This window comes from Lontra canadensis, unplaced genomic scaffold (assembly GCF_010015895.1).
Source record: "Lontra canadensis isolate GAN:19392208 unplaced genomic scaffold, GSC_riverotter_1.0 scaffold84, whole genome shotgun sequence".
In the NCBI taxonomy this organism is placed as follows: domain Eukaryota; kingdom Metazoa; phylum Chordata; class Mammalia; order Carnivora; family Mustelidae; genus Lontra; species Lontra canadensis.
In genome coordinates this window covers 8,468,691-8,482,559 of record NW_022631078.1, presented here as the reverse complement: position 1 = coordinate 8,482,559, position 13,869 = coordinate 8,468,691, and the positions used below count along the sequence as shown (strand labels likewise).

At 46.7% G+C, this 13,869-nt stretch overlaps 1 protein-coding gene across 4 annotated transcripts in view; it reads left to right on the top strand.

Moving 5' to 3' along the window:
- GRAP2 (GRB2 related adaptor protein 2) overlaps positions 1 to 13,869 on the top strand; it is a 60,777-nt gene that overhangs the window by 30,561 nt on the left and 16,347 nt on the right. For 3 of the 4 annotated variants that reach the window (XM_032882953.1, XM_032882952.1, XM_032882955.1), the window contains one exon: positions 11,741 to 11,832. In XM_032882953.1, the coding sequence (XP_032738844.1) occupies positions 11,755 to 11,832 (78 nt within the window). In that variant the 5' untranslated portion in view covers positions 11,741 to 11,754. Of the gene's footprint in view, positions 1 to 7,118; positions 7,124 to 11,740; positions 11,833 to 13,869 lie in introns of all 4 variants that reach the window. The other variant, XM_032882954.1, reaches the window with a different exon arrangement.

The window sequence follows — 13,869 nt, the reverse complement described above, 5'->3', positions numbered from 1 at the left end:
AGATTGTTAAGGCCTGAAATGGCAAAAGGAGAGTCTTGAGTGCATCTGGGAGGTAGCATGACAACATGGCATCGACAAATTCTAAATGGGAAAATGACTCTCAGAAAGTGTGCGCCAGAAAGCTTCAACGTATAGGAGTCTTTTCTCCAACAAGCAAGTGTGATAGGAGGGGGTGGAGAATGGGGGCACAGGAGAGAAGGTGACGGCAGCCTATTTAAAAGACATAAAAGGAAACTCAACGGGCTGGAAAAATGGACAAGGAGTGGGGAACAGAAGACAAAAAAGAGGGCAAGTGAGTGAAAAGACGAATTTCTTCCACATTGGATTTCCCCAAGCATGATCCTGAAAGAGTTGCTGACCCTGTTGTGGTTTATGTTATTTTCCTATAAGGTTATTAAACTGCCATTTAAGGAAAGGGGACAGGCACAGCCCAGGTTGATCTCAGCAAGGCATTTGGTTGCATTTTTCATGAGACCCTAGAGAAGAACATGCAGAAAAACACGGCAGAATGATAACTACTTCATCTGGTGGGTTTGGAGCCGCTGCTGAGCTCGCGCTGATGAATACATTCGTGGCGACCTGGAGGGAGTCATTCAGTAAGAAACTGAGTTCAGAGATATAACCAGTTTGCTTATGATCACACAGCTGGTGAGTGAGGGAGCCAGGACTCAAGCCCAGCTCTGCCTGACTCCAAAGCCCACGTCTCAGTTATGAAATAAAGACCAAAACGGCATTAAGCTTGCTTGTGAGAAAAGAGTCGGGAGAGACACAGAGGGGAGGAATAGAAATCCATGCCCAGACGAATCATAACGGATGGAGGAACTGGCCGGCAAGGACCAAAACAAGATCAAAATAAAAAAGATTAAGTTTGAACCTCACATCCTGGCTCCCAGGAGCCTCTTGCAGATGCGAAGTGGAGGGGCCTGGCGTGACCCCTGCTCACGCTGGGGAACATTTGTGCTTTCGTCCCAGTGCCTGCTGTCGGACCCCAAACGGCCAACAGAATAACAGTGGTGAAAGCTCTGTTGTGCAGAGGAAGTGATTAAACAGTGCTCTTGCACTGAGCCCAGCTGAGACTGTTTCTCGAATACGGAGCTGACTTCTAGGTAACACATTTTAAGAAGAACATGGACAAACTGTGACATCACCTGAAGGAAATGACCCAGAGAGCAAGAAGTCTGAGCCTCGTCCCATGGAGGGTGGTGGAGGAGCCAGGGATATAGTCAAGGCTTAGAAACAAGAATTTGCAACTTGCAAGCGTCATCTTCATGCATTCAATTTCTTTTCCTCCTCAGGGCAGAATTCAGACTAAAATTTACAGTGAGACATTTGGTTCGATAGAACCAACTCACCAAGCTGCTTAGCTGCTTCCGGTTCCACCTTTCCTATGACCATTCTCCATCATCTCAATAAATTAAGAAAAGACAGGGCCAACTTTCTGGGTCACCTCCAACTTGGAGAGCCTAAGGTTTAGGGGATCAAGACTGGCAGTTGAAAAGGAGGAGACTACCTTAAGCAAAGCAAATACAGGTGTTCCTCAGTTCAAGCAAACTCAAATCATGACCTAAATTTCCAAAAAAGATAAAATATTGTAACTGTTCGTCTGACAGAAGTAATGTGCGACAGCAGCTTTCTAGTACCTTTATGGGGTGACTTGATACATAAAAATGTAATTACCTCCAGCGATCGGAGGGATAGATTATTGAATGAAACCAGGTAAACTGTTGTATGGGTTAACATCCACTTTGGCAAGCTTTGAGACCAGCGAACTAAAAAATGACCCGCATTCCAGTATTAAGTGGAGGCCCGGGAATGTAAGTAAAAGTGACAAGAAGATTGAAACAGTTGTGGTCACGGAGTCATCTACTCTCTGGTTTTGTGTTCTGCCCAAGTAAGAATTAAGGTGGCACAGGGCGCAGATGTCGAGAGAAGGAAGAGAGGGTGCTGAGCAGCCTTGTCGCTTTGGGGGAGATGTTACAGCCCTGGTGATGACAGGGCAAGAAGACAGAGGCTTTCATATATATATGATAAATGAGCCAAGCCTTCAGAGCCTGAATCAATAAACAAAAACTTGAAATGAACAGACGGAAAGAGAAGGAAAAGAGAACATGAAGGCACCATAAAATCCTGGTGATATATTTGAAGAAAAATCATGATGTGAATAGAAATTAGAAAGTGTAGCGGGGAGAAAAAAAAAAAAAAAGCCTGGGGATTTGCAAAATATCTGTCTGTCTGTCTGTCTCCTTCCTGCTTCCACTCACATCCACCGCTACCTCCTCCCGCCCTTCTCGTTGGGCACATTGAGTAATTTCTGATTGGGCGTGTGTCTGTCTTTAGTGCTTCATTCTTATTTGGATTTCGCCAGCAGGATTCATGGTGTTTCTGTCGACAATTGTCATTGCTTTAGGGAACAATCAGGAGAGCACAAGAAAATGGCAAGAGATCTCTCAGTCTGGCAGCGGAGCGGGGCTGGGTGGGCTCTTCCTGTTTCAGTTCTGTCGCTGTTTTTTTGGGTTGATGTTTTCATGGTGTCATTTCAGTAAGAAAAGTGTAGAAGGTGTAAAAACAAAAAGACTTGAGGTACACTTGTTCTAACCAGATTCGCGGTCAGTCACTGGCATTTAGAGGAGAAAGAAAAGGAGCTCCGAACAAAAGCAGACTAGACTGTGAGGGATGTGGATGCTGCAGAGGTTAGAAACCCACAACCTCGGAAGACAGAAAGAGAGAGTGATACAGGAGTGAAGGGAAAGGCAAGGAGAAGAAAAGCCGCGTGTAGGTTTATTAACTGAGATTGCTTCCATTTCAGCAAATGGGCTAAAAGCTCGTGATTGCGTCGTCTGAGGTCAGCCGGGTTTATTGCAGACTTTGCCTTCTTAGACCAAGGAATAATGGGCTTGGATTTTGTGGGTATGTGAGAATTGTGCCCATCAATTTCTTGGCTGAAGGACGGCTGCCCAGGAAGGTATAGAGGACTCTCAGCTCATTCATTAGTCATTATCCTGAACTAGTGCAGGAGTTTCATTTTTGCTCGTACTGGCATAGGCTGCGTGGTGAAGGGAAGAGAGCACAGCCTCAGGCGCGAGCAGACACAGACGGTAATCGCGCCCCTCGGTTTCCCGGCTATAAAATGGGCGTGGCGGTCATGGTCGTACTGGTAATGATGATCATAATCATAATCGTGTCGCAAAGTGCATGCGAAGCTCTTGGCCCATGATAGATCACATCAACACATGGAACTTAGGCTCAGCTGGCTCTTGTCTCTAGACTTGGGTGAGGCAGACAGACGGCAAAGCTTGGAAGCCAGATCAGTTTTGTTTCTCAGCCTTCCATCTCCCCACTGCCCTTTGGTTCATGCTGTCTTTTGTCTCTACTGACAGGATTGTCTTGATGACAACTCTTTGCGTCCTACCTTCTGAAATTGCTGCAGCCAGGACTCCATAGGGAGTAGAGAGAAGCCAGCGTTCCCCCGGGAAGGGGGTATATGCTTGGCAGATTTTTGAAAAATGGCATTTTGAAACTGTTTTCTCTACAAGAAAGGAGAGTAGATAGAGGAGAAATGACTGGAGAGACACTGAACTGTCAAACACCAAGGATGAGCGGGACGGTCCACATCTTGTCCATGGCCACACTGGGAATGAGCATTATTATCTGAATTCTTGATGCAAAACCTGAGGCACAGGGGAGGTAAGGTTTCCCAGCTAGCAAGGAAGCAGCAGAACTGAGATCTGAAACTAGGTCTGTCTGACAGCCAGGTCTGTGCCCCACCACTGTGCCTGGAAACCTCACGTTACAGAGAATGGCAAGTTAGGGAACAAAAGAATAGAAGTTGCTCGAGTTGGAGAGAACATAGGCATTACACTGAAAGAAAAGGATATTCTTCTTACAAAAAGTTTGAGGACAAGTGAAATTTTATATGATGTGCTTTGAACTTGGGTTGGGGGGTGCGGGAAAGAGAGGCACCCGGCTGGCTTAGTCAGTAGAGCATGCACCTCTTGATCTGGGGGTTGTAAGTTTGAGCATCATGCTGGGTGTAGAGATCGCTTAAAAAAAAAAAAAATCTTAAACAAAAAAAGTTTCATTTGATATGCCAGACTGGTGTTGATTACAGAAGAGTGAGATGATAAGTAACCAGAAGAAGGAAGAGCAAATGACCCTCTGTCTTGGGCATCACTCAATTTAGAAGGCAGGGGAGGAGAGGGGACCTAAGCCGGGACAGTCCCCTGATTTGTGTCCAGCCTCTTCTACACCCTTCTCCTTGCCCTCTCTCCCCACCCCAAAACAAAAAGCCTTAAGCAGGAAAAGAGGAGCTAATGAAAAAAGAAGAAAACATCCTTGAGACCGGTGAGATCTCCCTAATCCACAGCAACAAGCAGGGACTACAGAACACCAATTTGATTAAAAAAGGATATAAGAGATTTATAGTTGTGTTAAGTTTGTCTGTATGTCTTTGGAATATATTTGTTTGGCTTCCAAACCTAAAACAAGTGCCTTCTAGCTGAGGAGATGATTCCCACTTAGAAAACAGGGAGACATCTCCAAGGCAAGACCAAAGGGTAGACCGAGACCCTAAGCGGTTGGTGGAGGGTCAGCAGGAGGCGCACTGGTAGAGACAGCATCCCAAGGTCACGGTGCATAGAGGCAGCCTCAGCGAGGCGGTTACGAGCTGAACCTGAGACCTCTCCTGCCATGTTTTGACTCTCACTCCAGGACCCACTGCCCATTCGCTACCTGTCATCAGAGACAGCTCTGTGCTGCTTTGTGCAGAAATGAAGCAGCCAGAGGATGACTGCGATGTGGGAAAGACTCCCGCAGGGGAGATGGGGCACTCTCTGAAGGCTTCTTCCTAAACCACTTCCTCCTGTCCCCAAGACTGGCGTCAGCAGATCAGCTGCTGAGGAATTGCTATTCTCGGACAGGCTGTGGAGGGCCCCTCTAGGTCCCCGTGTTCGCCCCTGCCGGTTGTGCTGGGGGAATTTATGCCTTCCTGGGGCTTTGGAGGGGGAAACAATGAGTCACCTCAGGACAAGAGGAAAATAAGAATGTCTCCTGTGTGCAAAATCATTTAAAATGGACACGTTTAGAGGGTACTAAAATCTCAGCCAGCTAGCAAGAAATGGTTTGGTGAAGTATAGTCCACTTGTCTTCGCTTGCTTTGGTTGCAATAAAGTCAGAAATGTTTATATCCCATGGAGAGAACACCTGTGGAAACAGGCCAGGTCCTCCTAAGAGGGCTATTTATTCCCCTGAGATCCTGAACCTAAAAAGAACTGATCCCCCATGTCTGACTGGGGAGGTCTAGATAAGCGAAGGAGCTGCTGGTCATAAATCTTTGAGAGCAGAAGCCCCTGATGGCCATTCCCAAGTCCATGGCTATCTGCAAGACTGGTGCAGCCATGATTCAACCCCCACTTCACCCTCTACGTGTGGCCACAGATCCGAGTCTCCAGAGAAACCAGAAGGAGGATCTTACTAGAATAGGATTTGAGGATTTCTATTTTAAAGGGATAAAGTTATTTTAAAAAGTTATATTTTAAAGGGATGAGTTAGAAGTAATTCAAGAGCAGGCACAGTAAAGAAACGTGTATACCGTGTTAGACATTCAGCGAGGTTAACATTTCCGACATGACCAGCTGATGAAGAGGTATTCTGTAAGCAGGGGTTCTGCTGGTGTAGACTAGAGCAAAAGTGTTGCCCTTCGAAAGCCCAGAATGAAGAAAGGCCAGCCCTTGATTTCTTGGCCATGCTCAGGTTTTTTCTTCCCTTCTTCTTTTACTTTCTTTTCCAGAATAGATTGATTTGGGTCCCCGGAAGAATATTTAAGCAATAGCCAACAGGTGAATTATAGGTAGTTGTCCATCCTAGCTTACAAATTTTCAAGGAGGGCCATCTATGTCCTTTCTCAGTGTCCTGTTCCCATGTCCAACGTCCAGGAAAAGGTGATAAACTAAAGGAAACAGTCTCCAGCCACAGCTATAGCGTTCAGATAAGAAGAAAAGTACACAGTAGGAATTTCAACATAAATCATTAACCTAGAATCAAAAGCAGGAGTGAGGGACTCATCACTCTGAGATGCCTGGGACCATGTAAGTTTCCAGGATACTCGGTGAATTAGAGCAGCAGAATACGAGCAGGAGCCAATGGCTTCCAGTTCTTTCCCAGTGAAGTCATTCTGTATTGTATGGGCTTTAGACTCCTTGAAATGTTAAAATATACATGCCCTAAAACACACAAGAGACAAGGAGAACAATGGCCAAACAATGTCTAGATAAAGGTTGTGGGGACGCAAGATGCAAAAAAAAAAAAAAAAAAAATTTACAGGATGGACCCGACGTTTGGGGTGCACCATTGCCCTCTGTTGGATTAAATAAATCAGACCTTTCGTGTGGGTGTGTGTTTTATTATCTCTGGCGGAGTTCGCGGAGATGGCAGGGCACCTTTGAGTGGGAAATTAATTCATCCTTGTAAATGGGTCCTCTGCCTTCCCTGCGGAAATCAATCATAGTTGTAACTCTGATGGCAGGTCGCTTATCAGGTTTTCATTCACTCAGCATTTACTAAGTGCCTACTAAGCACTGGTTCCATATTGCAGGGAATCTAATCAGTAACACCAACCCCTGTTTCCGTTTAGGGAATGACTACTGTGCGCCCGTGTCTCTACACACCGGGACGCACAGCACCCCCGTGAAATAGATGTGGTCCCTCCCGTCTAATGGACAGAGAAACAGGACACTTGGAAAGGGAATGGCCCATCTTGGATTTAAATCCAGACCTATCTACTCCTAAGCCCATACTCAGTCCATGAAGCTACAGCTCTTGCCCTCAGGAAGTTTCCAGGCTACTAGGGAAGAAAGATACAGATGTAAGGGTCTCTACCAGGGGTCCACAAACTACGGCCAGAAGGCCCCCAGTTCCACCTATCACACGTTTTTGCTTCGTGGCATGTAAAAATTATGTGAAATTCAGATTTTAGTGTCCATAAATAAAGTTTTATTGGAAGCCTGCTACACCCATTCAGTACTCTTCTCAAGCTGCCTTCCTGGCTACAGCGGCCCAGTTGAGTGGCTGTGGCAGAGATACAGCCCGCAAAGCCCAAAATATTTACTCTCTGCTCCTTACAGAAAAGGTCTGACGGCTCCTGTTCTGTACTCCAAGGTGGACCGCTATCTATCAATAGGAGAGGTGTTTAAAAAACGTTCTGGGAGTTAAGAAGAGAGGAAACTAACTTGTATTTAACTCACAGCGAGAGGCGCTAGAAGGATATACAGGTGTGCTCTGTTTTAAGACGCATAGATGCATGAAAACGCAGATTTTAAAGCAGATAAATTAAAAGGCAGTTACTTGCATAACAAATTTTCCTTTTCATTTTGTAAAAGGGATGCACCGTGGGATTCCTTTATAGAATGAGCCTCTATAATGTGTGCTAATATGATGCCACTTACAAGTACTCTATCCCTAATAACTTTTCAAGAACATATCCATTGTGTACAGTGAGGCTTCCCTATAATCTTTTCTGTTGTTGTTGTTGTTCCTGGCAGGGAAGGTTTCCTACTTCAGAAAAGTAATGGAACTGACCTTGTCAATTCAGGGCGGGGAGTAAGCGCTCTGCCATCTCAGTGACTCCAGGAGGGGCTTTGCCTGACGAATAGAAAGGCTGTGGGTTCTGAATGTCCACATTATGTGAACTTAAAGTGCCGGGAGAATTTTACATTTTTAGCCAAGCTCCTCTCTGTAGCTGCGCTCAGAGTCCTTTCATGTAAACTCCTCACTGTTCTATCACAGCATTTCAGACACAAGATAAATTAATAAAACTTAATTTGTTGTTACCATCCTGATAAAATGCTGAAGCAATATTTACAAAGAGCAGTGTTTTTCTAAAAAAAAAAAAAAAGCTTAACCGAATTACAGTGTAAACAGGTGCAAGTCACATAATATCTAAATTCGGGTTCTCCCAGGCCAAATAGGAGGTGGTTATGCCGCCAGTTGGACTTAGGATCCAGCTCCTTCCCTCTTTGGGTCCTGAGCCTGAATCTTCCAACAGCTTCGTGGTGTTACGCAATTGCTCTTTTTCAGAGATGCATAAAACGGAAGCCTTGACTATTCATAGCCAACTTAGGAGGAGCCGAAATCTTTCAAGAAGTTTCTCGCCTGGTACGATTTTGAGGGTAACTACGTGTTTCTGAACACATCCAATTAATCTGGATTTCACATGGCGGCTCTTTTAAAAGAGCTGTCTCGCGGCTTTTGTTTTCATCCTCAGTGGTGACTGTATTTTAGAAGTAGACAAACATTCCTGGTATATAAGCCTGAATATTTTTCAGGGTTTTTTTTGGTTTTTGGTTTTTGGTTTTTTTGGTGGTAAAAGAAGCTTAAATGGAAATGCAGGGGCAGAGAAAACCGTGCCTGGGGAAGTCCTGTGCGGTGTCGTCAAATGGCGCAGCAGATCTGTGTCACGGGGCTGCTAATGGATGTGGCACGCAGTTCGTGAAGGGGCAAAGTGAGAGAGACACAGGGGGATGGTGAGAAGCAGAGCCAATGTTAAGGGCAGGAGCCCTGCATGGTTCTGAGGTAGGATTCCTGGACAAACCGCATCGGCAACAGGGTCAGGGTGGGCGGGGGAGGCGGCTTGCCTGCCCCTGGACACGGTCACTTGTCATTCACGTTCAGCCATTTCTGAAGCGGATCCCTGGATGGAAACACACATTTAATCCGTCCGTGAGGTTCTTTAAAGAGATGTCTCTGGTCATCTCCCCCTGAGGTCAGGAGTACTGTAACGGCACACAGCGGCTAGAAAGCTCCATTGCATTCTTGAACTCAAGCTGGCTCACTTTCTCCCCTGCCCCCGCCCTTTTCTCTTCTGTCTTGGAATTGTTGGTACCATGTTTTTTAATATAATATGTATATTAATATATATATAGTAGAAGGTACAGACTATAAAACGAATGGATAAATACTGAACAAAATACGTTAGTTCAGTTTTCTTTTTCCCTGGTGGTAGTTTAAAAGTTTTCAAAATTAGGACTAATGGATATAGAAAAATGGGATGTAAATTTCCATGAATTTTTATGATCAAACAGAAGACAGACCCCTGGGGCTTGGCACTGCTATTAGGGAAGCAGGGAATGGTAAATTCAAGGGGAGAAATTTGCAAAGCCCTGGGTTTCGACCGAAAATAGAACATACTCCACTCCCCCCTGAACCTCTCCCTCCTACCAAACAGCATCTGAGCAGATTTCATTTCACAAATGGAAATGGGAAGTGGGACGCACACACATTTTTTCAAAGTGATTTCATGAAGAGTGGGTCTGTTTAATTGGGTTTTTGGAGCCAGGATTAATATTATAAACTAGGGAGTTCTGTGATGTGCCCATGAAGTTGGCTTTGCCACACCACCTGCCTCCTGGGAGAAGGCAGAGGAAAGAGCCGCTTCTCAGAAGCCATGCTGCTTCTGCCTTGGCCTCCTCACCGAGGTGACACGCGACCAGCCTGTACCAAGCACCCAGGCTGCATCCAAGCCACACATAACGTACAAAAGATCTTCCCAAGCTCAAGGTCACATCTAGAGCATGCCTGAGATATTTTTTCAACCCTAATTTATGTGATTTTCTAATACGTTTAGCATTTGCCCTCCCTTGTCTCCATCCTGCTTATTAAGGTAAATTTGCATAGAAATGGGATCTTGGATTTCAGGACCATTCACCTGACACTTGCTCTCCTGAGGTGACCAATATCTTCTGTGGATACCATGACGGTGACCCGCAGACACCACATCTTCCCACAAACCCAAGGCAAGGGCCTTAATTAGGGGAGGCTTTTCATGTTAAAGCCACAAGGTGAAGCAAATCAGCAAAAGCATTTAGCACTCACCAAGGAGGGCAGAATACTCCTTCCTGTCGAGTGGGCCATCCAAGGTCACTGTTTTAATTTGCCTTAGATGGACAGATCCTGAAGAAAGGGTGCAAAAAGTATATATGTATTTTTGTTTGGAAATAAATTTTGGATGGTGATAAAGCTCAGGCAATTAACTCTGACATTTTACTTTGGCTCCTGAAATATTTTTTGCTTAATATCTACCTTCAGGATGGGTAATCGTCATCTCTATAAATTGCCTTTGGATGACTAAGCAAAGGTGAAAAATCAGAGAACCAAGGCCCTTGCTGTGACCACGGTGGCAGTTGGCTTTAATCCCCCGAACTCTGCGTGCTGCACTCTCCCACCGGCAGCCACCTTCTTCATTTACCCAAATCTTGTCCCTTGGGTGGAAATTCCCACTGAAAGTATGTTTGTGGTCCTGGTTTACTCGTCACTGAAAGCCACTGGGTGTGAGGTGACGAACCAAAAGGGTTTCAGACTTAGCCAAATTCTGATAAACATAAATGCCAAACAACAGCTTCCAAGACTGTCCTAACAGCAAACTGTCTTAGCAGAGAACCAGAGGATTTGCGGGTCATGGAGAATAAACACCAAATCTCAGAGAGGAAAGTTCATAAAAGATGGGAGAAATCAGAAGAAAACTCGGGCTGCTTTTGGCCAGGCTACCTTTGCCGAGGATAAATTCATATATCATATATCATATACATATACATATACATATACATATATCATATATCATATACAATTATTTTTTTAAGGATTTTTTTTTATCTGTTTAGAGAGTGAGAGAGAGAGCGTGTGTGCAAGCGTGTGCACAGCGGTAGGGCAGAGGGAGAGGGAGACTCCATGCCCAGTGCTGAGCCTGATGTGGACCTTGATCTCACGATCCTGAGATCATGATCTGAGGAAAATCAGGAGTTGGAGGCTCAACTGACTGAGCCTCCCAGGCACCCCTATTATTAGTTGAATATTATGATCCCCACTTTACAGATGAGAAAACTGAGACCCCAAGAGGTTTAGCTATTGCACAAAATCATACAGCTTGTCACCAACAAAAGCAGGACTCTCTCTTACAGATATGCTTCAGTGCCTCCTAAACCCCCCCCAAAAAAAAAAAAAAACAACCCCAACTCTATTTCGTTTGTAGGCTAACTTTTTTATTTTACACAGGCCTCGTGTATTCCGGGGCGGGGTGGGGGGATGATATTTTAACTTGATGCAGAACTATCAGAATGAAATTTTTCAAATTGTACTTGGCATAGACTCTAATAATGAAACAAGGAGGCTGACTAAACGAGTCCCCTGCCTCCAGCACCAGATCGCGTTCCACTCTCAAGCCATGTGGAAGGACGCTGGGTTCCCCACTGGCCGATGCTGCCTAATTCTCTTAAATGATTCAGATGTAAAAGAGAAAATGGCATCTGTCTAATTAACACTGCCTGGTTAAATATAGCCGCCAAGGGACAGCCTCAGGACGATGTTTACAGAACAGTCTTTCCAGCCCCTCGAGCCTCAAGTTAGAGATGATAGCGAGTCTTCTGTCCTTATCAACCGGAAACAGCGATGCCTGCAAAAAGGGTGGCAGGCCAGGCAGGCAAAGGGAGATGAAAGGAAGGGGAAAGGCACTGCCGGCTCTGTTCCCTGTTGCTGGCGCACGGGGATTCAGGGAAGAAGGGGAAGCACATCCTACAGGCTTCCCTCCCGCAGCAATTCCCAGGATTTGAAAGTCCTCCCCGTGGGCCTGGGCCTTCCCTTCAGGCCTGGAGGCCTTGGGCCAGGACCCTACCGCCCACTCAGCCTGCCACACAGCCCGCAGCTCTGCTCTCTTCTCTGGCCAGAGGGCATAATGAGAACGTTACTTGTCTTCCAGCTTCACGTGGGGACATGGAAGCCATCGCCAAGTTTGACTTCACCGCCTCAGGCGAGGACGAACTGAGCTTTCACACTGGAGACGTTCTGAAGGTGGGTGCCGTGGGGCCCCCTGGGGCGCCCTGGGGCGTTTAGGTTACTATGATCTGGTCCCCAAGTTCACTAATAACCCATGCCCTTGTTTCTTAAGCGCTACACACAGTTCCTTTCAAAAAGAGAAGTTCACTTCCATCAGAAGGGCTCCTTCTGGGCTCCCCACCCCCACCCCGGGATCCTGTTAGCAGGCTGGGTGGTGGACAGAAGTCACCAGCCTTGTCTTGAGATGCTTGTGGACTGGAGAGGGGAAGAAAGCCACCGAAGGGCTCTGACAGATATTCTTGTCTAAGTGCTTGGGGAGCGCAGGTGAGGGAACAAGTGGCCCCACCTTGCAGAGACAGGGTGGCAGGAACTCGGTGGTCAGAGAATGCAGGGAGCCTGAGTTGGACTTTGACCTTGAGCTCAGTGGTGGGGGTGGGGGTGGGCGTTCAGTGAGCTTTGTGCGGAACTTAACAGGAAGGTGCAGGGAGACAGCCTGGGAAAGACAGCTGGAGAGGACATGGGCCAGCAGAGGCCACGCACACCGGCCCCATTAAGGACGCCCTAGAACTTGCCTAACACCCCACACTTGAGCTGTAGTGGCTGCTTGGAGGGCTGTAGAGGCCTAGGACTTCCACATTCCACGCACCGTACTTACAGGCTCAAGTCCTACATCTTAGGCCCTGTTTGGAGCAAAACACAAGCCCTTACACAGGCCCTCTGAGGAGTCTGTGATGTTCGTGCCCCCCCTCCCACCTTGCCTCAGAGCACCCCCAGAAATCCTGACCCCTGGTCCTCAGCAGCCCACTTGGGCCTTCTCAGACTGCACAGCAGCACTGAGGCCAGGCTCTCCATGAAGAAGGACGCTTGCTGTCGAGGGAACCTTGGCAGAATGGGACAGGGTGACTCAGAAAGTGTCCCTGGAGCACAGACCAGGTAGGAGGACTTGGTTTGGAACTTGAACACCCCCGGGACTCATCCTTCTAACTGTGGTCCCCTTGCAAAGATCTAGTAATGTAATTGTGAAGAGGGTGTCTTCAGTGCTGGAGCTTCTCAAGGTCAAAGTGTTACCTGGGCCACTGACCCAAGAAAAGGTGACCTTCACTTCTGTGGGATCTTACCAAGGTCACAGAGGGATCTGCCTCATGGTGAGCATCCCCTCCCTTCTCTATGGGATAGTGTGACCATGGGATTATCAACCACTATAGAGTGTCCTCACTCTAGGGGCCAGGGGCCAACCCCACCCCTCATCTTCCATTGCAAACAAAACCTAATATCTGGCTCAAGGGTTTCCTATTCCTCAGAAAAGGAAAAGGGAAAAAAAAAAAAAAAACTTTCCTCAACTCTGCTTTTCAATCTACCTCCTGATTTCATTCCTCTCCTTCACTAGTAACACTGGGAGTTCTCTGTGCTGGTGCCTCCACTTCCTCACTTCCCATTTACTCCACTGGAACTTTCTGGAATCTGCCTGTTACCCCCAACACTCCCTGTAAGCCCACGAGTGATCTCTCTTTTTTTTTAATATATATTTTTTAAGATTTTATTTATTTTTTTGGACAGAGACACAGCGAGAGAGGGAACACAAGCGAGGGGAGTGGGAGAGGGAGAAGCAGGCTTCCCATGGAGCAGAGAGCTCTATGTGGGGCTCCATCCCAGGACCCTGGGATCATGACCTGAGCTGAAGACAGACACTTAATGACTGAGCCACCCAGGCACCCCCACCAGTGGTCTCTCTCTCTCTCTCTCTCTCTCTTTTTTTTAAGATTTTATCTATTTATTTGACAGACAGAGATCACAAGTAGGCAGAGAGGCAGGCAGAGAGAGAGAGAGAGAGAGAGAGGGAAGCAGGCTCCCTGATGAGCAGAGAGCCCAATGCAGGGCTTGATCCCAGGACCCTGGGATCATGACCTGAGCCGAAGGCAGAGGCTTTTACCCACTGAGCCACCCAGGCACCCCACCAGTGGTCTCTTTAATGTGGACTGTAATGACCTTACTGGAGCATCTGTGCAATTTGACACTGTTAACTGTCCCTCTTCTGGATCTGAATGGAGTTCA